Here is a 21,338-nt window from a genome sequence, read left to right as displayed (position 1 = left end):
TTTTTTTCCCAGAATGAACTTTGCAGGATAAAAGAATAAAAGAGCTTGTATAAGGACAAGCTGAGGAGCTCAAGTGCAGTTAAAGGGCAGCTGATCCAGGATAACTGTACATGTGTGTGTGCCCCCATGCATCACCATGGTGGTGTTATCAGTTTGCCATGCTACAATAGCTACCAAGCCAACATTCACTGGCTGCACATATTTAAGTCCACCAGGGCAATTTTGGGCCTGGCCCATGTTCCTTGCTTTTCAGTATTACACATCTGTGTGTCAACATTTCTCCCAGAAATGGCTTTCCTCATTTGTTAAAGGCAGACCTGGCAATCAGCAGTTCTACCCAATGCCAGTCACTCACTTATCAGATCATTATGCCTTAAAATAATTCAAGGTTCCACAATAATGCACTTAGGAAAGACCAGCCAACTGTAACCCACATAGCAATGCTGTGAATAACAGGAGATGGGTTCTGGTAAGTACAGGTCCCAGTTGTGAGGGCAGAGGAGGTGATAAACACCAGGTTGCTTTTATCTGCACTTTTTTAAATCTGCACATGGAGTCAAAGCAGGAACACTGCAGTCTCACTCACCTATTAGCAATCTTTCCATGGGTAGCAACTACACTGAGGACTGGCTTAGTTTTACACTCATTCTCGGTGATGGCTGGACGTGTTGGTCTAGCAATCAGCAATTACTGGGGAGTTCTCATAGCCCCATGGGAACTGTTTGCTGGGCATAACCTTAAGCTACCAGAGGAACCATGCTTACAAGGTAAATATAAGGCACTCTCCCCACCCTCTGTTATCAGACAAACCACGGTAGCAATTTCTGGGCAAATTACTTTATTGCAGTAAGGAGAAATGCTTCCCATATTTCAGTCTCTACCTTCAGCAAAAGTACAGTTCCTGAAGTCCACGTAGCAGGGCTGCTCTCATCAGAGAAACCCTGGCAGAGGAACAGCTTGAGTCCTGTTGGACAGGGGAAGCAATGTGCTGATCCACATCTTGCACTTTGAAGTGACATCTATTGCTACCAGAAGTCCAGAGAGTTGGAAATACACCCAACATTCTATAGGCAGCTTATGGCAGGAGCTCTTTGCCTTGAAATATAGGATACAGCCAAGGAAGGACAGCACAGTGAATGGTTTTGTATTGAAATTGAATTGAAATTTTGATAAATTCCTTCAGTAAAGAACATGTTATCAGTCCTTGGTTATCAGCAGCAGAGGAAACAGCATCTTCCAGTCATCTGAACGTTTGTTTTCTGGCAGGAGGGAGACCTGCAGTGGCACTCCTGCTGTCCCTAGTGTGTCATGCCAGCTGCTCCTGCAGAGCAAAGTCCTGAACTGAGCTCCTGAATGTAGTCAAGGGAGCAACAGCAGGGTCAGAGTGACTGGCACTGGTTAACACCCTGCAGCTGACGTCAACATGCAACACCTAAAGGGAACAGCTGAGCAGTCTGTGCTGGCTCATTTACCCACCAAGAGGAGATGAAAGCACTGGATCATACAACTAAATTGCTACCATGAGCTGAGATAAATGGCTCAAAGTCTGTTCAGCTACATCTCCAATATACCTACCAGCTTGGGGAATGTGATGGAGGGGACCCTAGGATGAATAGGAAGAAGGATGGGACATGTTCTCCCCACACATAATCCCAGGTCATATTTCAATGTCTCACTAGAAGTTTGAATTAGTTATAATCTCTTCTGGCTTTAATCTCTGCATGCAGGACAGGCATCTTTGTCCTCCTGCATTTCAGTTTTGCCCTGAGCAGAAAGGTGGGCTCTGTCTCACCCAAGCAATGAATGTTTCTCTGTTTTGGTGTGGGGACAGTTGCAGACCTATTTCCATTATGCATGACTGTCACCTCTGGGAGACATGTTGACTGACACTTGGAATGGTGAACTGTCTGAGGCAGGGGATGTTCCCGGACCTCTGTAGTGATCATCCTTGTAATCTTCTTCCTCCTTCTCATTCTCCCGCATATCTTGATCACTGTCATCATCATAATCTGCTGCACTGTCATTAATCACTTGAACATTCTCTCCGCTTGGATCCACATCGGTCTTAAACCACACAGCTTTGTATCCTGGGTCCCCCTCATTCCTGTCTGTTTTGAGGATAGATTTCACTTCCTTTTCATGCTTAGTGTCTTCTTCCATCTTTTCCTCTTCTTCTTCCTCTTCTTCTTCCACTTGCTGGTCAGAAATGACGGTGGGAACTGAGGAAGTCTGCTGCAGTCCCTGAATTTCTTGTTCAGTAGAAGATCTGGAGGAAAGTGATTGCTGCTGTATCTTGGTTACATTGATGTATTCTGGGCTTTCCTGCTTGTTGGCACTCAGATCTGGATGTTCATCTTGCTTGTAAGCTTGATTGTCATAGCTTCCAGGGAAATCCTTGGAGAACTACAGGAGAAGAGACACCTTGTGAGTGTAGTGAAAGGAAAAGAAATTGGCTGGGGGAGTGTAGCTGAAGTGACTTGGCTGGATTTTGCCCAGGTCTATAACAACTTCTAAACAGGGACCAGGTACAAAGAAGGCACTTACTTTTTTATTAATCAGGAACTTGACTGTCATTCCATACTGTTTGTATATCATCAGTCCAAGGAAGACTAAGGCAATTAATAGCAACGCAGCTAAGATACCTCCTAAGATCCCCATATCCTGTGCAGTGTATATCTTATCAGAGGAGGAGGGGGTTTCAGCTACAAGGGGGAAAAAAATAAGGCAAACAATGTTACGAAGTCAAGCAGTGTCAACCAACCTCTTTGTATTTTACCACTTGAGAGTACAGTATTTTATCCTTCTTATGCTGAAGGCAAAGATACTAACAGCCATGAGAGAGAAAGAGATCATGTCATGAGGATGTTTTGCTACATTTCTTGCAGTTTCCTCCTTAAAGCTCCAGTCCCTAAAATGGAGCTGTCGGGCTCTTTTGTAACTACAGAAAGTCCCTTTCCAGGAGAAGAAAAGCAGTCATGGAGATCCTCAAGACCTTTAATATCTCTGACAAAGCAGAGTAATTCTAACAGGAGCAATTGGTAGGAGTAGTTTATGCTTTTGGTTTCTGGTCAGCATGTTTGCAGGAAGATCATCCACATTACAGTGGAGAAACTGCAACTTCTTCAGGGTTAATCAGCTTTGCTTGTGCACAATGACAACCAAGCTGTCACTGGGTTTCTTTCTTTAAGATCTCCAGCTTCATTTTGTAATGTAAATTAATCTCTTTAAAGTTTAATGATTAATGAAACACAGCATTTCCCTCCTACTGGCCTGTTTATGACAATGGACTTTGAGTACTTTCTGTGCATTTAATTGCACTCTCAGTTTATCATTAATAAACCTGTGAGGGTTTAGGACGTCAGTGAATTTTTAATTCTTAATCACATCTCCTAGGGATCCACAGCCTACAAACCTGATGTGGAGCTCCACCACACTCAGCTCCTTCTCCCTTCTGTGCTGTGCCACCCTCAAAGCAATCACAGCTTGGTGGGATAACTCACCCTGAGGCCAGTGAACCAGAAGACAAAAGGTACCCACTCTACCTTTGGCTGCAGTGATCTCCACTGTGACTACAGTGCTCCCCTCCTGTAGACTCACTGTATCTTTTGCAACAGCCTGTGTTGGGGAAAAAATAGCTTGTCTCCAATGATATTTTCCACAGGAGGATAGAAGAAACAACTTTACAGCTAGTGCCAGATACAGCCTGTGTCATGCAGACTGCATTAATACCCTTGTTACTCCTTTCTTGTTAAGTTGCCTTACCTCCATGATTGCAGTCCCTGGTGACTGCAGCATCACGTTAGTCAGGATGAGTCCATCTTTGGTTGCAATGAAATTAGTGCTGTTCCTTATGTAGTACTCAATGTTTGGGTTGACTTTCTGAAAAAACATAAGAGTGAATGATTAAACCTCGCTGTGCTTTGTGTGCATCTTTCTAACAGCCTCCCAGCAGGACTTGTCAAGTATGCCTGAAGCATAAGCAGACGTATAGAGTAGGAAATTATTCTGTCATAAGAAGGTAAGAATGTATCCTGAAAGTTTTGCCTCCAAAAAACATCCCTAGTCTTAACCAGCTTGAGTTGGTGTCAATAATATTTCCACAAACAAAACACATCTGTGCAAGGGCTCTTGTAATCTTCATAGAATCGCAGTAACATTAAGGAAAGGAGTCCAGCAGCTTCTCCAGATTAGACCATACCACAAATGGTACTAATCTATGTAGAATTTCCAGATAAATATATAGGACACTAGAAAAAACAATGTGCTTGTCTTTCCCTCCCACCCCCCTCCCCATGTCCACTTATCCTGCTTTAAGACTGAAGCAGCGCTGAAGAAATCAGTGCATTTTCTATTTCTTACATCAGGGAAGTCGTCATCCAGTGCTGCTATCATCAGGGGGCTTGAAGAATCACCAGCTTGGAAGACAAAGCTCCTTGGGTTCAGACCAACAAACACTGTCCCTGCATAGGTTCTGGACTCGAAGTATGGTGCATGGTTACTCTTATTGATGACCTGAATTTCTACATTGGCTATGGAGTATTTCTGTTTGTTGTTGACTTGAGTGGCCTGGGGAGAAAGAGAGAGACATTCCTTCGAGTGAATTCTTTGAACTCAGCAGGATGTTCTCACTCAGTTAACTTGCTTTAATAATATAAAACAATCAGAAGAGAAAAGGCCTCGACTCCTGCAAAAGCTTCACATGAAAACTGGCTTAAGATGCTGATCAACTATTAGGTCTAAATACTTTCAAAAATAAAATCATAAAATAAAAAAGGAAGGAAGGGAAAAGAGGGTGTGACAAAGTTAGATTTCATTATTAATGTGATTAATTCCTTACATGACAAGATCCCTGCTTTCTAGAAAGCCAGATGTATGGGATTTCTGTCTGCAGTGTCATCAGACTTACCATCACCTGCAGTCGGTAGGAATTTGGAGAAGTTGCTACTTTGTTCATAGTGAGATTTCCTGTGTCTGCATCTACTGAGAAAACGTTATCTGCATTCCCTAAAGGAACAGAAAGACCATTCAAACATGGGATGCATTCATAAAGGGACCTGGAGCTCACGGCTCCTCTTGGTGACAGCTAAGAACTAAAGCTATAGAGAACAGCATCTCTATTCAGCCTTGTTACCTATCTGACTCATTGTGGACTTACTGTCCTCATTATGAGTTGCATTCTGCTCTGGAAACACTTCTTTCTCTCTTCTGACTACAAAAGGAGCCTGGACACAGAAACCATCTTGCACTGATGGACAAGTAGAAATCAGGCTCCTATATCACTGCTCTGAGTCTGAATCATAAAACCATCTGTGCTGGATGTACATTAAGATTTAAGTATCATTTTTGCTTGTCTTCCTTACTCTGAGATGCTGTATTTAGACAATAACTTCCTTATTGGGCTCCCATTGATTGTGTGGAGTTGAGGACACGCTACATCCAAAAAGGAACTTGAAGTTCAATAATGTCTTTGTTATCAGAAGGATAGTCACAGATGTGGGACCATGTGGAATAAATCAAAGTGATCACTCCACCTGACCAATACTGATGCAGGAGATATAGGAGTAATGTGGTTTGGAGGAGGTGACAAATTCCACTCACCACCGACAATACTGTACACAATCTTTTCATTAAACATGTAGTCAGGATCAATAGCATAGATGGGTCCTGGCTCCAAGGTGAGTGGTTCAGTCTGCAATGGAAAGGCAAAGTATTACATAATACGCTACAACACCAAATGCTGTCCAGTACTCTGCCATTCCAGCATGACTCTGCTGGTTTTACCTGAGCAGAATCAGATTAATTGCTGGGGAGGAATGAAGGGAGGGAGGGAGAACTTTCATTTTCCAGTGTGATGAAGGCTGTGTTTATTCCTGGAGACCAGCACAAGCTCATGACAATGATTAGGTGCTCATAGCACGATGGATACCACTTTATCATGCCTTCTTACCGACATCTCGGACATATTGACTCTCCCAGTATAGGTGCTGCCAATGCAAATGCTTCTGTCAGCATCAATGAAGGTGCAGGGTAGGAACCAGGGAGGTCTGGTGTCAGCTTGCTCAATAATTATGTTTATTGTTGCAGTAGCTGTATGAATGATTGCGTTTGTGCCCTCAGTATTGTCCTGTACCCAAAAGCAAATCGTATTTGTAAGATGCAAGTTTTATTGCCAGAAGATCCCACCTGAAAAAGCCCAAGGTCTTTTAGCTGTTCTAGCATGATTCTGTATGAGGTGTAGGAGCTCATATGAAATTAGCTCAAGCAATGAATCATCTGCATCCCTGCAATCACTGTGTGATTATGGAAGTGGAAGGCTGCTCCAAACCCACTGCCCTCACTATCCACCCTCCCTCCTGCCATCCCAGAGACCTCCCATTCAGCCTTAACCTCTAGTTGCTCCGAGGTAACTTACCATTGCGTACAGGAGCAATGTTGTGGAGTTAAATTTTTCATAATTCAACGCTTTTTGTAAGTAGATTTCAGGGTTATTGACTCCTCTTATGGCAAAATAATCGCTGGTGTTCTGTTGGGGTGGGGTGGGGGGGGAGAAATGGAAAAGCTTTACTAGCAGTCATGATCACAAGCGGGTTAAAAATGCTGCCTCTGGATTTACACCAAGAAGAAAATGAAGTCAGCCTTTGTCTTTGATATAAACTTCTGCGATCTTGGGCAGATCATGAGATCTCCACTGCGTGTTGGCTCTGAAGACAAACAGGAGAACAATTTCTTTCTGACTCAGGGCAATTCTGAGCTCTGTGAAGTTCAAAGATCTCTCCTGATCTTTTTACAGACCATCCCATCGTGACTTCCCTGAATCCTATGACTCAAAAATATCCCAGGTGAAAGTTCGAGCAGCCCTGTGTGATAAAGCCATAAACACAAGAAAATGCCAGTATCAGCAATATCGATTGCAATGTTCTGCTAGGAAGACCAACACCTGGTTCTCGCAGTAGGCTTATCTCTCCCAGAAGCTGCTGGAGAACCAGATGGCACACAGCAACCCTCAGAGCTGGGCCTCATCTGAATCAAACGTGAGGATTTCTTCAGAACTATACTTTTCTCCCCCAAAGAAGAAAGATGCTTACCTGCACCGTCGAATTGAGTTTATAGTAGATGATGTCCAGGTCAGCATCAGTAGCACTTACATTTTCACGGGCTATAATGGTTGAATTCACTTTTGCATCCTGAAACACAGTTGTTGTGGTTATTCTCTCTATGAAACTGGCTGAAGACGCCTCCCTGGTAAATATCCCTTAGTCCCACGGCACTTGGTAACACACTTCAGTGAAATCCTTACCTCAGGTACAACTTTGGTGACGCTCGTTTCCTTAAACACTGGGCTGTTGTCGTTCAGATTGATAATGGTCACAGTAATTGTCAGGCTGTAACTCTGCAGATGGAGAGAATCAAAGAGAAAAGTGAGTCTTAGGGCTTGGTCCCGAATTATCAGGTGGTAGAGGGGATGGTGTAAGGCCTTGTGATGGAACTGAGTGTTTGGGAGAGCACTCACCTCCACAGCACCTTTCTCACATATCAAGGTCACTAACAGCACAGCGTCCCTCTGCATGCAAAAACAAAAACCCATCTATTTTAGAAATGTACAGACTCTTTCTGAATCAGAAATGCTGCTGGGCTTTATCTTGTTTTCAAGCATATCTAACTATCCCCTTCTTTCTTTTACAGCTACTCATCAACACTGGGTTCTTTTTTATACTGGAGTCAAAGCTGACTCGTCAACAGCTACTTTGTGATCCCTGTAACATGGCAGAAGAGCTAATTAACTGTTTTCTCCTCCTTTAGGTAAGTTCAAACAGAAATTTCTTTTTCAACTGAACGAAACAGAAATGTGCCATGCAGGAAGTGCAGCAGCGCCTGCAGGGTGTTACCTTTGCCTGCTATTCTTTACTCAAATGTGGGTTTTCACTTTGTTGGAAAGGCATCTTAAGGACACTTGTGGCTGCACAGAATTCTGCAGGGAGGTAGAATAGTTTAGCAGCATCCTAACTAAGCACACTGACCTTTTCGCTGCCTTTTTGCTCCACACAACATCACCTCACTGCTCTGAACTGTATTTCAAGACAGGCAAACAGGGATCCTTTCAAACGAGTCCTGAAGAGCTCTGAACACTGCAGTTGTCCCTTTCTGGTTTAAAACCTTTGGATTGCTTTTATTCTTACAGGTTTATTTATTTATATCACACAGCCCCCCTCATCCACGTGTTCTGCCTGTGGAAGGGCTGATCTCCCTCATAGTGAACAAAAAACCCATCTGAAATAGGCTTATTTTTCAAAGATATTTACCTGTATGCTTTAGACTTGGGCTACCAAGACCTGGAAGATCAAGATCTCAGGTACTGCATCCCAGCATTACCCACCTCACCCTTACAGCCTGAAGGCTTACCTCATAGTCCACACTACTGACCAGCTGCAGCTCAGACCCATTGATGATAAAATGACTGGCATCCAGTGAGGTAGGATCAATAGTTACAGTGTAATCTGGTTGCAAAGAGATGGTGGTCACTACATGTCCAGGAAGGTTGTTTTCAGGAACACTGGGATTGCTGTTGGAGACAGAACATCCTGGGGGAGAAAAAAAACCCGCATAAATAAATCACAAAATTGCCCAAAATTCACACTGTGTTAGAATAAGAACTGAGACCCCTTTGGTTACCTTTGGAGAGAAAGTCCTTGAACAAAGCTGTCCTAAAGCAAGACTCTAAAAGCCATTTGCTGGCTGCAATGGAGCAGCCTGGTGCCATGGGGGTTATTTCTGTGGTCACAGACCTCCAGCAACTTACCTTGCTGTGCTGTTACAGAGAGCGGCAAAAAGAGCACAGCAGCCAGGAGCCAGTGGGAGATACCCATGGTGAGCTGCGTCGGCGAAGAAATTCCTAATCAAGCTGATCCCCTTCTCCCCATTTCTCGCAGCACCTTCCGCTTTCACTGCCTCACAAAGGCAGGAAAACACTGGCAGGACGGAGAGCGTTGCTGCACTTCAACCTTTGCCTCATCGTCTCATTGGATGACTTTTAAGACATGTGCTGGTCACGGAACACAGTAATGCATGAATTCCGGTTTCTACTTCGATCCCCGGGCTTTTCTCCCTTCAACTTTATTAGCAACAAGGGAATATTCAGAGCAATTTTACAGGGTAGGTTTTCCTGCTTGCTCTCTTGGTCCAGTTGTATCCACAAGACTTTATCTCTTCCTCTCTCAGAACTACAAGCTGAAATGTTTAAGGATATTTAGCCTAGAGGAGCTTGTCCTGTCCATTTCTCCTCATCAAGCACTGTGTTGAGACTCCTTAACAAGAATTTTGCCCAGTTCTGCAGTAAATACTTTTAGAGGATGGCTGGAGAAGGCAGAACTCTGGAGTGATTCAAGTAGACAAGGGCCTTCCATCTCTTGCTTTAACAGTCTGATTTTATTGTGAAGGCAAAAACCAGGTTAGAAGATAAGTACAGTGCCATGCAGAGGACACCAGGCTGTGGTTTACTGCCTTGTTGCACCATTGTTTATGTAGGCTGGACTTTAGCAAGACTGTTTAACCTCTTTACTTTAATTTTCCTATATTTAAATGGAGAGAAATAACCACCATCCTTCTGTTTCAAGTCATTGCATGAAGTGCTGTGGGGAAGGGAACCTTTGTGCCAGGTAAATGACATCACTGTGCCTCGATCTCTCTCTTCGAGGCAAAGTCTCATTTCTTTATAATAAGAGTCTCAAAAGAAGATAGATGACTTAATGCCAGTCTGGCTTATCTCCAAGGCTGTTTCTTTCCTTATTGTTTTGCTTATGTTCCCAGCTGCTGCCATGCGCGTTGTCAGTGCTTCCTCCTGTGATGATGAGCACTGCAGCTTTACTTATACCTGGAATCTACTATTCTCTGAGAAAGAATCTGAGACAGCAGAGGTCCCGGTGTTCATCAGGTGGAAAGTGGGAAATGGTGAGCTGGGCACTGTGTGTATCCAGTATTAAGAGCATCTACTGGTAAAAGATCTCACTTGCAAGGCAAAGGTAGGGCAAAATGAAGCATGTTAATTCATTTCTGAACAAGTTTATGGTTTCAGTGAAGTAAGAGGCATCTTGGCTGCCCTTTTGTTTCAATGGCAAAGAAAGCTAGTCCATGTGTAGGTGGGATAATCGTGTGCCCCGGTGGCGCAGTGGTAGGAATGCCACATTGCAACACCGCAGGCCCTGGGTTCGAATCCCCCCTGTGGCGCAAGTGGTAGAAGTGCCGCTCTGCTACACAGAGGCTCGAATCCCGGGGGTTGGACTCGATGATCTCTAAGGTCCCTTCCAACCCACATGAGACTATGATGATAATCAGCCATGTTTCTGAGACTATCTCAGTCACTCAATGATACCCAGATTAGGTGAGCGGAGTGGATCCAAAGACTGATCAGATCCAGATGCAGCCCTGTGTGCAGCCCCATCCAGGATCCAACAGTTTACACCTCAGCAGCTTCCTGAAGCCTCAATAGTGTGCCATTATATTCTCTTGTCCTACCTCTATCTGAGCCTGTGTAAATTCTTCCAAGCCTAACAGCACATGGCAAGGCATTTGGCCACTTGTATGGACAAAAAAACAGAACACATGGTTCTGTTTAAATGATGGGAACAAATTCCTTCCAGCAGAGCTTTGTCTTTGCACAAGCTCCACCTATTGACACAACTTCACACCAACACGCATTTTAATCTTGTCTAAGAGGTTTTATTGTTGTTGGTTGGGTTTTTATTTATTTTGTTTTATCTCATTTAGCTGCTTTCCAGAATTTTCTTTTATCTTATTTGCTGATCTCAAGAGTTTTTTTCCAAAGCAAAATCCAACATCTTTTGTCTTTATTTTCAAGGTTCTTTACATGCAAAATCATCTCCTCGGTTGGTTCTGACAGAACATTGGTTTTCCTTTCACCTGCTGTCAAAAAACACCTCTCTTCCTTCACATCTGCAGCTGCAGGGGGGGCAAACGTACTGGCTGGTAATTGCAGCAGCTTCCTTGGCATCGCTGTCTGAGTGGCTGTGGGGAAGGGGGGGGAGTGAAAAATAGTTTGTTATTAGTGTGGGAAAGGATCAGAGGAAAAGGGAAAAGAGCAAAGTTCAGGGGTGATAACAAGGAGGTGTGTGATGGGGGGGGCCTGGAATGCCCTTATCATCACACAGCAAAGTGTTTCATCCTACCTAAATCTACCCTCTCTTATTTAAAGCCCTTACCCCTTTTCTTGTCACTACATACCCTTATAGACCCTTCTGACCATCCCTCATTGTTCTAGGCAATGTGGAGGGCTGGCTTATTCCTCCTCTTTCTAATTGTCTTATGCTGAGATTAATTAAAAACAATCAGCCACTGAGAAGACACAATGTCCAGATGTAGGGGTAGAAATTCCTGAGGGCTGTGCCTGAATCTGAGTGGACTGAGGCTCCTGATGAGCTGTGACATCAGCTTAGTCCAGAATAACAACTCTACACTTAGATCTTAGCTCATTTCCCTGAGCTTTTTATTGTTTTTCATTACTGGCTTTTATATGGCACATCTTAGCTGTAAATCTCAGTGTCAACATTGCTTTAGATAAAGCACAACAGAGTGCCAGGCAGGCTCAGCAGGTAGAAATGGAGATTACCTTGAATGCAGAGAGGAAAATCAATTGAGATTGCACCCATCTTCCTGCCACCTTGCAGTTTGACCAAACCATTTGCTTTCTTAGCTCTGTAAACCACCCCTGAGAGCTCAGCTTTTGGCAGACCACACCTACCTGCTGTTCAGAAAGCTCTGGTACAGCCACATGTAGCAAAGGTCCTCATTGCTGTTTTCTTTCTCCTTCTCCTGCACATCTGTTTTGAGCGGGCCTGGGTTGCTGCTTGAAATAAAGCATAACAAGAGCAATAATAATAATAATAATAAAGGGTAACCAGCACAGCTGTGAAGCAGCACTGCTCTCTGGAAGGCAGGTTGACCCTGGTCTGTCAACTATGGTGTGTAGAAGCCCTGGCCACACTGCCTTCCTGCCCCTGAGGAAGAGGAGCTCTCACCTGCGCTTGCGGCCCATGAGGTTTTTGATAAACTTCTGAACCTGAGCATTTCCTCTCATCTTGCTGTACTCGCTGGTGAACAGCCCATCTGAGTGTCTCTGAGTTCTGCAGCAGGGAAAAGACAATGGAATGACTGCAACTCCCAGCCATGCAACTTATTTCAGTGCTCAGAAATGTCTCCATTCTTTGGATGAGCCATATCCCTCCCCTTCTATCTCCTCCCATCACCTGCATCCACTGGATGAGGCCAGCTCTGAGGCTGGCATTGGAATTGGAGGAAGCTCAGCCCTGTGGACTCCTCATTCATCGCTGGAATCCCATCTCCCTGCACCAGGAGAGTGGATTCAGCTCCTCCCTACCTCTCCTTGAGGCCCACCAGATGCTTCACTAGCTGCTGCACGTAAGCGTTGTCATTCATCTTGCTGAGCTCACTGTGGAAGAGCCCGTCAGCGTGTCTCTCAGTCCTAGAGATGAGAAGAGGATGAAAGACGTGGCTTTAAAACTGGAGAAGAACAGGAAGGAAGATAAAAGGTTGGCATGGATGGCAGGCTCTTCCAACAGAAAGACATGGAGAAAAAGGAAGCAGAGGCAGAAGGAATGCTTACCTCTCCAGGGATGGATGACATGCTGAGAAGTGCGATAGGACGATCATGGGAATGATTATCCGACTCAGACCAGTCACCAAGGAAATCATGTTGGCCCCTGAAACAAAGTTGAATGGCTGGTGGAACAAATGACCTGGATCTTTGGTGGGGATGACATGCGACAGAGAAGACATGGCTACAGAAATAACATAACTATGACTAAATGAGGCAGGAATTCCTGCCAGCAAAGGCAGCGTTGCTTTAAAATGTGAAAGATGAACAATTCAAGTCATTCATGTTGCCAGGAAGTTGTAGCCATCACTCCGCCACCACGGCCAGTTTTGGAGCTTGGACCTGAGGGTGCCTTTCATAGACAATGTCTGTGCTGGGACTCAGTATAACACGCCTTGAATACGCAGGGAGGGTGAGTTAACATGAGATAATTCATTGGTGGTACCACTGTGTGGGATAAACTCCGCTCTACTACAAGCGCCTTGAGAACCGAGTCTGCAGGGAGCAGATTTCAAACACCTATGAAAGCTTCCCACACTGACAGTTAACAACATACCTCAAGGGTGCCCAGGAGAAATCTGTTTTCCTCCCCTTCTAAATTATCAGGCAAGAAAAAATGGCCCGTAACAGAGAACTCACCTACACACAAGGGAAGGAAAAGCCCCACGCGTGTGCTGATATCCGTCTCTCCTCTAATCTTTCAAGATGGAAATAAGAAACAACAGGCATTTTCAGTAAGAGCAGCTTGTATTTTGTTTTCTGGTCCAGCTCAGTTCTTTCCTCTGTCTCCTCCAGAGGAGCAAAGCCCCATTCTCTTATCAGCACGACTGCTCAGGAGGTGGATGTCCTCATGGATGTCCGAGCCTGGAAAGCAGGGAGGATGCAGCCCACCCATCCTGATAGCACAGCAGTACTTACCACTCAGTGCTCGCTCTGGACTCTCAGCCAACTCACAGTGTTGCCCACTTCACTCCACAGCCCCCTATAAATCCTTGGCTCTTATCAAAAGCAATTATTTGGGTAAAGATACGAATATGAGCAATTGTGGTTAACAGCAAATAATGCATCCGGGCTGAAATGTCCTTTTAATTATTCTTGAAACCCATCGGGGTCATTCACAACAGTTCACTGGGCTGCATTTCTGCTGATGCTCCTGTTTGTGTGCATAATCACAGTAATTTGTTGGGCAAACATCCCTGTACCAATTGATTCATTACGATTGGCATCATTATCTCTCCTCCTGGCTTTAATTACTTCTTGATAGGAGCTTCATCTTCTGCTCTTTTCTTCCTTTTTTAATTCTGGCCTGGGTTTTGTTTGCATTTACCAGGGCGATTCAGTGAGTGTGATCTGGCTGAACAACAAGCAGTGTTTCCTATGGCAAATACATGCTACCAATGACATAGGAAAATATAGGAATAAGACTTTCCTCTCTGTATTTATGTTGTATGAAGATGCTTGGAAGTGGTATCAGTGCTGATGGGATCGGCTGGAGCTCCTGGAGTTGCCAGGCAAGATAGGAAAAGAGCAAGGAGGAAGGAAATACTGGAGACCAGAAGAACAAGAACTGAAGGAACCCTATTTGCTTGGCAACAAAGAATGGGGTTTGCCTTGTGGCAGTGGCAGAGTGAAGAGGTGATGGGGTAGAAAGGAGTGTGGCCAGTCCTAGTGCTGCTCAGTCTTGGCACTGATTAACACAGCATGGAGAGACCCGTGATGAGCTGCATTAAGGAAATCCAATTGCCACATGTGCAAGGGCTATTCACAGCAGCCGTGTTGTCAGCTGCAGTCACCCCGGTGAGAGACAGAGGGGATAGCAGGCCTGCAATGTGACATGCATCAGCTTATAACTCTATTGCATCTCCAAAAAGCTGTAAGAGCAGGGGGTGCCTGCTTATCCAGGGCAGCCCCTACAAGGTAGAATCTCTTGCCAGCTCATTCACTATCCATATGTGAGATGTGTTACAGCAGCATCTCAGTGTCTCCTGGGATTGCTCTTCATGGATGCTCCTTCCAAACACCCCTACAGCCTTTGTGCTGCTCTTTGAGACTGGTAGCCCTGAGATGGCTGAGTGCACAGGGCTCCAAATGGGCTGAGAACTTTGCCCACTGCACCCATGGGTGACATGGGAGTTCATTGAGGTCAGACAGTACACGAAACTGCATGGCTAAATCCTTCCTACGTAAAATACCCTTTAATCAGCTTACAGGGTGTTCAGGAACTTCTACCTCCCCCGTTCTTTCTTTCTGCTTAACACGTATGTGTGCGAGCCCATGCGTGTCATAAGGATTTTCTCTTTCATGCTTTCAGGTGAGCCCTCCCCAACAACCAGAGCCTGGCCAACAGCGCTGCTATTTACAGAGAGAAGATCGGAGGCGTTTTCTCCACCCTCAAATCTGAAAGAGAAAGGTCCTTAATTGGACTAAGGGGATTGAGTGGTGGATTTAGCCCCCCGAATACTCCTTTCTTGCACAGAATGGTTTCAGGAATGGTTTTAATCTTTGCCGCCTGATCTGCAGTGTTGGCCGCAGAGGAGAGGAGCGGGATTTGGATTTGGGAGTCCTCAGCAGAGAGAAGCATCCCCCCACATCCTACCCTCCCCTAGGGATGTGAGGGGTGTGCATGGCTCTGTCTACCTGCATTGCACTCAGCTCCTAAGATGCTTTGGGGTTGCCTTGGATTGCTTATACCTTCCTGCTTTGTTCTGGGCAGCAGAGTCCAGCAAAGCAAGGCAGGGATGTGCTGTGTATCATATGGCATTCTTCTGGGTTGGCACCTGCTTAAAAGCAAAGTTAAATATGGGGGATGAGAGGAAATCACTGGTATAAGGTGTCACATTCCTGACAGTTCCCATTTGCTCTGAAGTCTGGAAGATGCTGGACATGCTGGTTATCTCTGATACTGACAGCAGTACCTGTGGGGAAGGAAGGACAGCAAAACCTTCACGTTAGGAGTTCTGGGCTTTGCTAGAGCAGACCTCAGCCATTCGGATCAAAGCTGTATCTGCTTTGAGCTAAACCCTTGGGTGAAACCTGCCACAGAATCCAGTTCTTTAGGAATAAAGCATTAGGTACTTGACACACAGTGGAAAGCAAAATCCTTAGAAGGTTTTTGCTTTGGGAGCAAGCCAAGCCATCCCTTATCCAACTGCTTGGGGGAGGACAGCGTGCATTGCTGCAGGGACAGGGCTGCTTAGTCTGTCCTTGGGCTCTTGGTCTGGCATAGCTCTGCCCAGCTGGACTCTGCCTTGTTCCTTAACGCAGAGCAGCTCCGAGCACAGGCTCTCTGCAGCAGAGCTATGTGCTAATGCTCCCCAAGCTCCTGGCTTTGCCACAGCTCTAATTGGCATCGGCATCTGTAATCTCCGCCTCCAGCTGTTTGCTGTGTCCGGGGAAGTAGGAGAAAGCACTTTGGGGAATTCATTTTAATTATCAAGATAACACGCTCTGGGACCCAGCTGCCAGGTGGCCCAGCCCAGCAGTGAGCATGGCAGCTCCCAACACCTGGACTTCATTTTGGCTGCATCCCTTTCCATGTCAGGGACCTGACAGGGTTTGTGAGATGAGAAGGTTCCTCCTGATGCTCTTGTGCCTCTCCGTGCCTGTTTGATACCGTGCACATCTCCTCACCTGGAGCTTTTACTTGATGAATTACTTACCGTCTCTTCTTAGAAATACATTACAGGCAGATTGTGAAGCAGGACGGCTTGGCTGTGGATGATGCTTTCATAGAGAATCACTCAGCTAAATATGGCAAATAAAAGGAGGAGGATTGGCTGTAAAAGCTCTTTATTTCCCTCCTTTTGTTCTGAACCTGAAGACAGCCCTGGTGATGTGTTGCCCAGCCATCAGGGCACTATTCAATAGATGACTTCAGGCACATCTGTGCTGAAATGTTGGCAGGTAATTTTGTTCTCCTTTTCTATTTAAAATTCAACCCCTCAGGCACGAACAACCACAGCCATCAAAGCTCTGAGTCCCAATGCAACCTCCACTGAACTCATTAACACACCAGACTCTCCATAACCTGATCCTTTGGGTTTCTCCTTGGCTGCCTGTTGGGGTTAAGCTCGGAGCTGGTTGCTGGGCAGAGATGGTGGCATTGCACTCTCTAGCAAAGCCCAAACAACCACTGTATTTGCTAAGGGGCAGCAGGCACAGAGGAGCTGTTGGACTTAGAAGCAGAGGACAAGCATTGCTGTAGCCTGAGTTTGCAATGGAAGAGCTGCCCTAATTAGCGCCTTGCACGGCTGCTCTCTTTTGGAAGTCAAAAGCTTTATTTCACATTAGATTAATCTGCTCCAGGATTAAACTGGTCTGGGATTAAAGCACCGTTAGACTGGCAAAAGGACTTCCACGCTGAGAGTTTAGAGCCATCCTGTGCTAACCCACGGGGAAAATCAAGATAATTAATACAAATTGAGTGTTAAAGTCGGTTAGATAAATGGCATTAAGCCCTGTGGGAAGGCCTGCAGTTACAGCTCAGTCCTGATCCCTGTGCTGGGTACACAGAATAAACTAAGTGCATTATGTTCAGTATCATTAATGCACCTCAAGGCCTTTCGTGGCCGGTTTGAGCTGTTTCCTTGGAGCAGAAGGGCTCTGCTACACGTGATGCTGCCAAACCAGCTCTTCTTGACCGCTCTCTTGGAGCAGTGATTTCTCTCCTCCCCGTTGTGATTATTGCTTTGAATCTTCAGGTCGGGTTAACTTGAAACAACTTCCTACTCGAAAACCTGCAGCTTTGTGGTTGTTTGGGTTTTTTTTCCCCTCCTCTAACGCTGTCAGGGCTTTGCTAAAATCCGAAGGCGCTTTGATCCGCCGCTCTATTCGCAGCGCAGCGCTCGTGGGACCGATGTCTCCGCTATTTCCGAAGTCCCATCAGCGCGGCCAGGCTGATGAGAAGGGACCCGTCTGAAAGCACACAACCACGGCACGGCTGGGCTGGAACGGACCTTGAAGCCCTCCCTCCCCCTTCCCCCCCCCTCCCCGCCGCATCCCGGTGAGCCGCTTACTGCCCCGGGGGAGGCTCCTCCCATCACCTCGCAAAGTTCGGAGCCGGCTGAGCTCCTTCGCTTCTCCCTCCCGCGGGGGGCTGAGCCGGGGAGGCGGCTCGGCGGCTCCATGCCCCGGCGCCATGGGGAACGGCAGCGCCGGGGCCGCCCCGTGCAACGGCACCGCTCCGCCGCCTCCTCCTCCTCCTCCTCCGACCGGCCACAACATCGCCGCCCTGGTGCTGGGCATCGTCCTCATCCTGCTCATCGTTGGGGGCAACGGGCTGGTGTGTCTCAGCGTGTGCACGGAGCGGGCTCTCAAGACCACCACCAACTACTTCATCGTCAGCCTCGCCGTCGCCGACCTGCTGCTCGCCCTCCTCGTCCTGCCCCTCTACGTCTACTCCGAGGTGAGAGATGCTCGGGGGGCTGCGGGGGGAAGCGGAGGGATTCAGCCCTCCCTGCTGGCATCCTGGACCGCTGGAGGCGACAGCAGGTGGCTCCGCACTAGTACGGGTGCTGTGCTTTGGCAGCTGTAAGGTGATGGGTTATGAGGTCTTTAGCCAGGAAGCAGGTTGCAGTGACAAGCTGAGGAGGAGATGCTGCCTCTTTAGCCCTTAAAGTGGCTTTGGTGGCTCTCCCTGCTCCCTTTGCAGCTCTATCAATCCTCAGACAACAGAGGAGAGCACCCGTGGGCCAAACGAGCTGATATTCTGCACTTATTCCTGTTGTAGAAGACAGAGGACACAGCCCACACCAGCACTGGGCCTATATTTTCTTAAGCAAGGAAGTCGACGGATTAGAGCTTAGGATGCTTTTAGTCTCTCTACCTTGCCCTAGGATTTACTGGGACATTGTGACCTCTGTCTCCCCAGAGCTCTTCAAGGGGCACAGGTTTTGCTGGGGACCCATGATGACCAGTGACAAGCAGGAGAGCAATAGATACCCCCTCCCTTAAATGCACTCACTTCAGTGGCTGTTAAAACCATCAGTTCTGCGCTGTAATCCTTCTGTGTCTTTACCTGCCTTGGCAGCTCAGGTTAACGCTCGGGGCCTTAAAGTGTTGAAATGGATGTGATGAAGCTTGTCTTCCCTCAATCTAAACGTCGTTGTCCTTGGTCAGCTCTGATCTTCCAACCAGCACTGGAAACTGAGCTGTAGTCATGCTGTGCCTCCTACCTGCTTCACCCTGCTCAGCTCCTTCCCTAATCCTTACCCGAGCTGTGAAATGGGGCTGAGCCAGGAAGCTGAGTGAGGTACAGTTATATAAACATCCTTGCCACTAAGATCCGTGTAAGAGATTATGGAAAAGAAGAAACTCTTTTAGCAGCTCTGCACTCTTAGGCTGAACCTCTGCAGGCTGGGGAAGGTGTTTCTCTCCAACAGAGCAGATGCAGAAGCAGTCGGCTTCTTGTTCAGGATACTTCAAGGTTGTTGCTGGTGCCACATCCAGCACTACTGGAAAAGAAAACAGTGGAGGGTCTTATGCTAAAAAAGCAAAGAATGTGGGGGAAAAACTAATTGGAGTTGTTCTGGAGCGCTTGTTAAAGGCGGCTTGAGCTGTTTGTGATCCCTAAAGCTTTACAGTGTGTACCTTGATGGGCTAATCTTCTGCAACCTGCTGGAATGAGGTACCGCTCAGCCACATGACCAAACAAAGCCAGCTCTGCCTCTAATCCAAAGTCACTCCTCCAAGCAGAGTGATTCTGGGCACCCAACGTGAGCCCATGGCGAAGGCTGTGTCCTTTGGGGGTGCTGCAGCTTGGCAGCTCAGGGCCTGCTCAGAACACATCCATTCCTTGAAGCCACAAATGGGTTTTGAACACCACAGCCGAGTCAGGTTTTGTCCAGCAAAGCTGGTCAGGTTCCTAATGAAGCTTGGGTAACAAAACGTGAGGGTTGTTTCAGGATTCAGCTCCCATGTTCTGCTTGGAGCAGCTGATTTACCCTAGAGAAAAGCCCGAATTAAACACCCAGGTCTGACTCCAGCGCTCTTCTGGAAGCTCATGGGGCCTCTCAAGGGGATGGGGATATAAAAATAACCCACCAGTTTCTCCAGAGTCTCCTTTGGCTTTGCAGCTCCACTAATCATAATCCTGTGTGTGACATCAGGACTGACCGATACTAATCCATGCAGAGCTGCCTGCTCCTGCAGATGTGAATGGGGAGGACCATGAATGTCAAAAACCTCAAGGTTTCCACACAGGTCACTGGACACCCAAGTGGAGGGGCATATTATACACATGTATACAGAGCTGTTTCCCTGCATGTCAAAGGCACCCACTGACCCAGGGATCTTGTCCTTCAGTTTCAGGGGGGTGTGTGGTCCCTCAGCACTGTGCTCTGCGATGCCCTGATGACGATGGATGTGATGCTGTGCACAGCTTCCATTTTCAACCTCTGTGCTATCAGCGTGGATCGGTAAGTGCCCTTCTTCCTCCTTATGCCGTAGGAGAGGGATCATGTCTCAGCATCAAGCTGCTTCCAGTTGTACTACCCCAACCTGAGCACTGACCCACTTGTGTTGGCAGGTTTATCGCTGTTTCAGTCCCGCTGAACTACAACCGGCGACAGATCGACCTGCGGCAGCTGATCCTCATCTCCACCACGTGGATATTTGCCTTTGCTGTGGCATCCCCAGTCATATTCGGCCTCAACAATGTCCCGAACCGAGACCCCAGCTTGTGCCAGCTGGAGGATGACAACTACATCGTGTACTCCTCCATCTGTTCCTTCTTCATCCCTTGCCCCGTCATGCTGGTGCTCTACTGCGCCATGTTCCAAGGACTCAAGCGCTGGGAAGAAGCCAGGAAGGCCAAGCTAAGGGGTGGCATCTACGGGGGCAACAGAATGCTCTATCCCCCTTCGCCCTTCATTGAGAGAGAGCGGGTTGGCTTGGGGCCGGAGGAGTACCACCATTACGGCCACCCTGAGCACCCCCTTCCTGGGGACTATGTGATGAGCAATGGGCTCCAGACTGTCTCCTACCCACACCTCAAGTACCCACACCCAGCGCTCAGTCAGAAGCGGGCCAAGATCAACGGCCGGGAACGAAAGGCCATGAGGGTACTGCCTGTGGTTGTTGGTGAGTGGCCGGTGGAAGAGGCTGGTCAAGGAGGGTGGGAAATGTGCTGTGTGTTCTTATAGGGTTCAGGATTCTGTTGAGCCCGGTCCATTGAGTGCCTCGGTTTCCCTTTGATCCAGAGTAGCATCACTCCTGGGTGTTTTTAATTCAACCTTCACTTCAGCTGTCAGCATTTGTGACTCCTGATGTTTTAAATGCTAATCCAAAAATGACACACAGCTCACATCTTTTCTTCACCAGCATTTAGGAAGTTGCCCAAAATCTTATGTCATGGAGGGATGGTAGCTCTGCACTTGTTAACCCCAACCCTTTTCAATACAATACCTTCTGTCTTTAATCTCCTCCTGCCAGGTGCTTTCCTCTTCTGCTGGACGCCTTTTTTTGTGGTCCACATTACGAGGGCTCTCTGCAAGTCCTGCACCATTCCCACTCAAGTCACCAGCACCGTCACCTGGCTGGGTTACGTCAACAGTGCCGTCAACCCCATCATTTACACTGTTTTCAACGCCGAGTTCAGGAACTTCTTCCGCAAAGTCTTGCACCTCTTCTGCTGAGCTCACTGGAACTGGAGGGAATGACCAGGATCACTTTTTGTATAGCTCATTAAAGATCTATTTCTGCCTAAGGTCTGCTG

The 21,338-nt window shown here is 46.9% G+C and overlaps 3 protein-coding genes across 8 annotated transcripts; 1 reads left to right on the top strand and 2 right to left on the bottom strand.

Moving 5' to 3' along the window:
• Positions 1–821: 821 nt before the first annotated feature.
• On the bottom strand, positions 822–9,016 carry CDHR5 (cadherin related family member 5). Of its 2 annotated transcripts, XM_015863107.3 has the most exons (14): positions 8,798–9,016; positions 8,401–8,579; positions 7,511–7,561; positions 7,298–7,390; positions 7,086–7,184; positions 6,413–6,523; positions 5,948–6,124; positions 5,599–5,689; positions 4,907–5,004; positions 4,360–4,566; positions 3,763–3,879; positions 3,543–3,615; positions 2,545–2,702; positions 822–2,403 (listed from the first exon to the last, which is right to left on the bottom strand). In XM_015863107.3, the coding sequence occupies exons 1-14, from the start codon at positions 8,862–8,864 to the stop codon at positions 1,849–1,851; spliced, it is 2,076 nt and encodes a 691-aa protein (XP_015718593.1). In that variant the 5' UTR covers positions 8,865–9,016; the 3' UTR covers positions 822–1,848. The 2 variants fall into 2 exon arrangements, with proteins under 2 accessions (XP_015718593.1, XP_085404130.1); XM_085548004.1 differs by lacking the exons at positions 5,948–6,124; positions 6,413–6,523; positions 7,086–7,184; ... (2 more) ...; positions 8,401–8,579; positions 8,798–9,016 and adding an exon at positions 5,782–5,800.
• Positions 9,017–10,691: 1,675 nt separating this feature from the next.
• Positions 10,692–17,794, bottom strand: SCT (secretin). 5 transcript variants are annotated; one of them, XM_015863122.3, is made up of 7 exons: positions 13,544–13,655; positions 13,265–13,322; positions 12,635–12,731; positions 12,389–12,493; positions 12,030–12,134; positions 11,753–11,857; positions 10,692–11,019 (listed from the first exon to the last, which is right to left on the bottom strand). In XM_015863122.3, exons 3-7 carry the CDS (start codon positions 12,721–12,723, stop codon positions 10,911–10,913), a joined length of 513 nt encoding a protein of 170 aa, XP_015718608.1. In that variant the 5' UTR covers positions 12,724–12,731; positions 13,265–13,322; positions 13,544–13,655; the 3' UTR covers positions 10,692–10,910. The 5 variants fall into 5 exon arrangements, with proteins under 5 accessions (XP_015718608.1, XP_085404218.1, XP_015718612.1 ...); XM_085548092.1 differs by adding an exon at positions 17,668–17,794 and having other exon boundaries at positions 11,753–11,854; positions 12,635–15,540; XM_015863126.3 differs by lacking the exon at positions 13,544–13,655 and having other exon boundaries at positions 11,753–11,854; positions 13,265–13,489.
• DRD4 (dopamine receptor D4) lies at positions 17,700–21,329 on the top strand. The gene is made up of 4 exons (XM_015863114.3): positions 17,700–18,029; positions 19,928–20,040; positions 20,151–20,704; positions 21,056–21,329. The coding sequence occupies exons 1-4, from the start codon at positions 17,763–17,765 to the stop codon at positions 21,256–21,258; spliced, it is 1,137 nt and encodes a 378-aa protein (XP_015718600.1). The 5' UTR covers positions 17,700–17,762; the 3' UTR covers positions 21,259–21,329.
• Positions 21,330–21,338: the final 9 nt, after the last annotated feature.

The sequence above is a fragment of the Coturnix japonica genome, chromosome 5, assembly GCF_054131305.1.
Source record: "Coturnix japonica strain WE chromosome 5, WE-NBRP24, whole genome shotgun sequence".
Classification (NCBI taxonomy): domain Eukaryota; kingdom Metazoa; phylum Chordata; class Aves; order Galliformes; family Phasianidae; genus Coturnix; species Coturnix japonica.
Note: the sequence above shows the minus strand (reverse complement) of the source record. Positions and strands in the feature narration are given on the sequence as shown.

Excerpts from the sequence above, each read along its gene's own strand:
- CDHR5 (XM_015863107.3), bottom strand. The coding sequence starts at position 8,864 with ATGGGTATCTCCCACTGGCTCCTGGCTGCTGTGCTCTTTTTGCCGCTC. Across the intron at positions 7,185-7,297 it reads TCACCAAAGTTGTACCTGAG|GATGCAAAAGTGAATTCAAC; the intron begins GTAAGGATTTCA and ends ACTGTGTTTCAG. Across the intron at positions 2,404-2,544 it reads AGTTCCTGATTAATAAAAAA|TTCTCCAAGGATTTCCCTGG; the intron begins GTAAGTGCCTTC and ends CTTCTCCTGTAG.
- SCT (XM_085548091.1), bottom strand. The coding sequence starts at position 12,807 with ATGTCTTCTCTGTCGCATGTCATCCCCACCAAAGATCCAGGTCATTTG. Across the intron at positions 12,494-12,634 it reads TGTCATCCATCCCTGGAGAG|GACTGAGAGACACGCTGACG; the intron begins GTAAGCATTCCT and ends TCTCATCTCTAG. Across the intron at positions 11,020-11,752 it reads CAGAGCTTTCTGAACAGCAG|CCACTCAGACAGCGATGCCA; the intron begins GTAGGTGTGGTC and ends CCTTCCCCACAG.
- DRD4 (XM_015863114.3), top strand. The coding sequence starts at position 17,763 with ATGGGGAACGGCAGCGCCGGGGCCGCCCCGTGCAACGGCACCGCTCCG. Across the intron at positions 18,030-19,927 it reads CCCTCTACGTCTACTCCGAG|TTTCAGGGGGGTGTGTGGTC; the intron begins GTGAGAGATGCT and ends CTTGTCCTTCAG. Across the intron at positions 20,041-20,150 it reads TGTGCTATCAGCGTGGATCG|GTTTATCGCTGTTTCAGTCC; the intron begins GTAAGTGCCCTT and ends TTGTGTTGGCAG.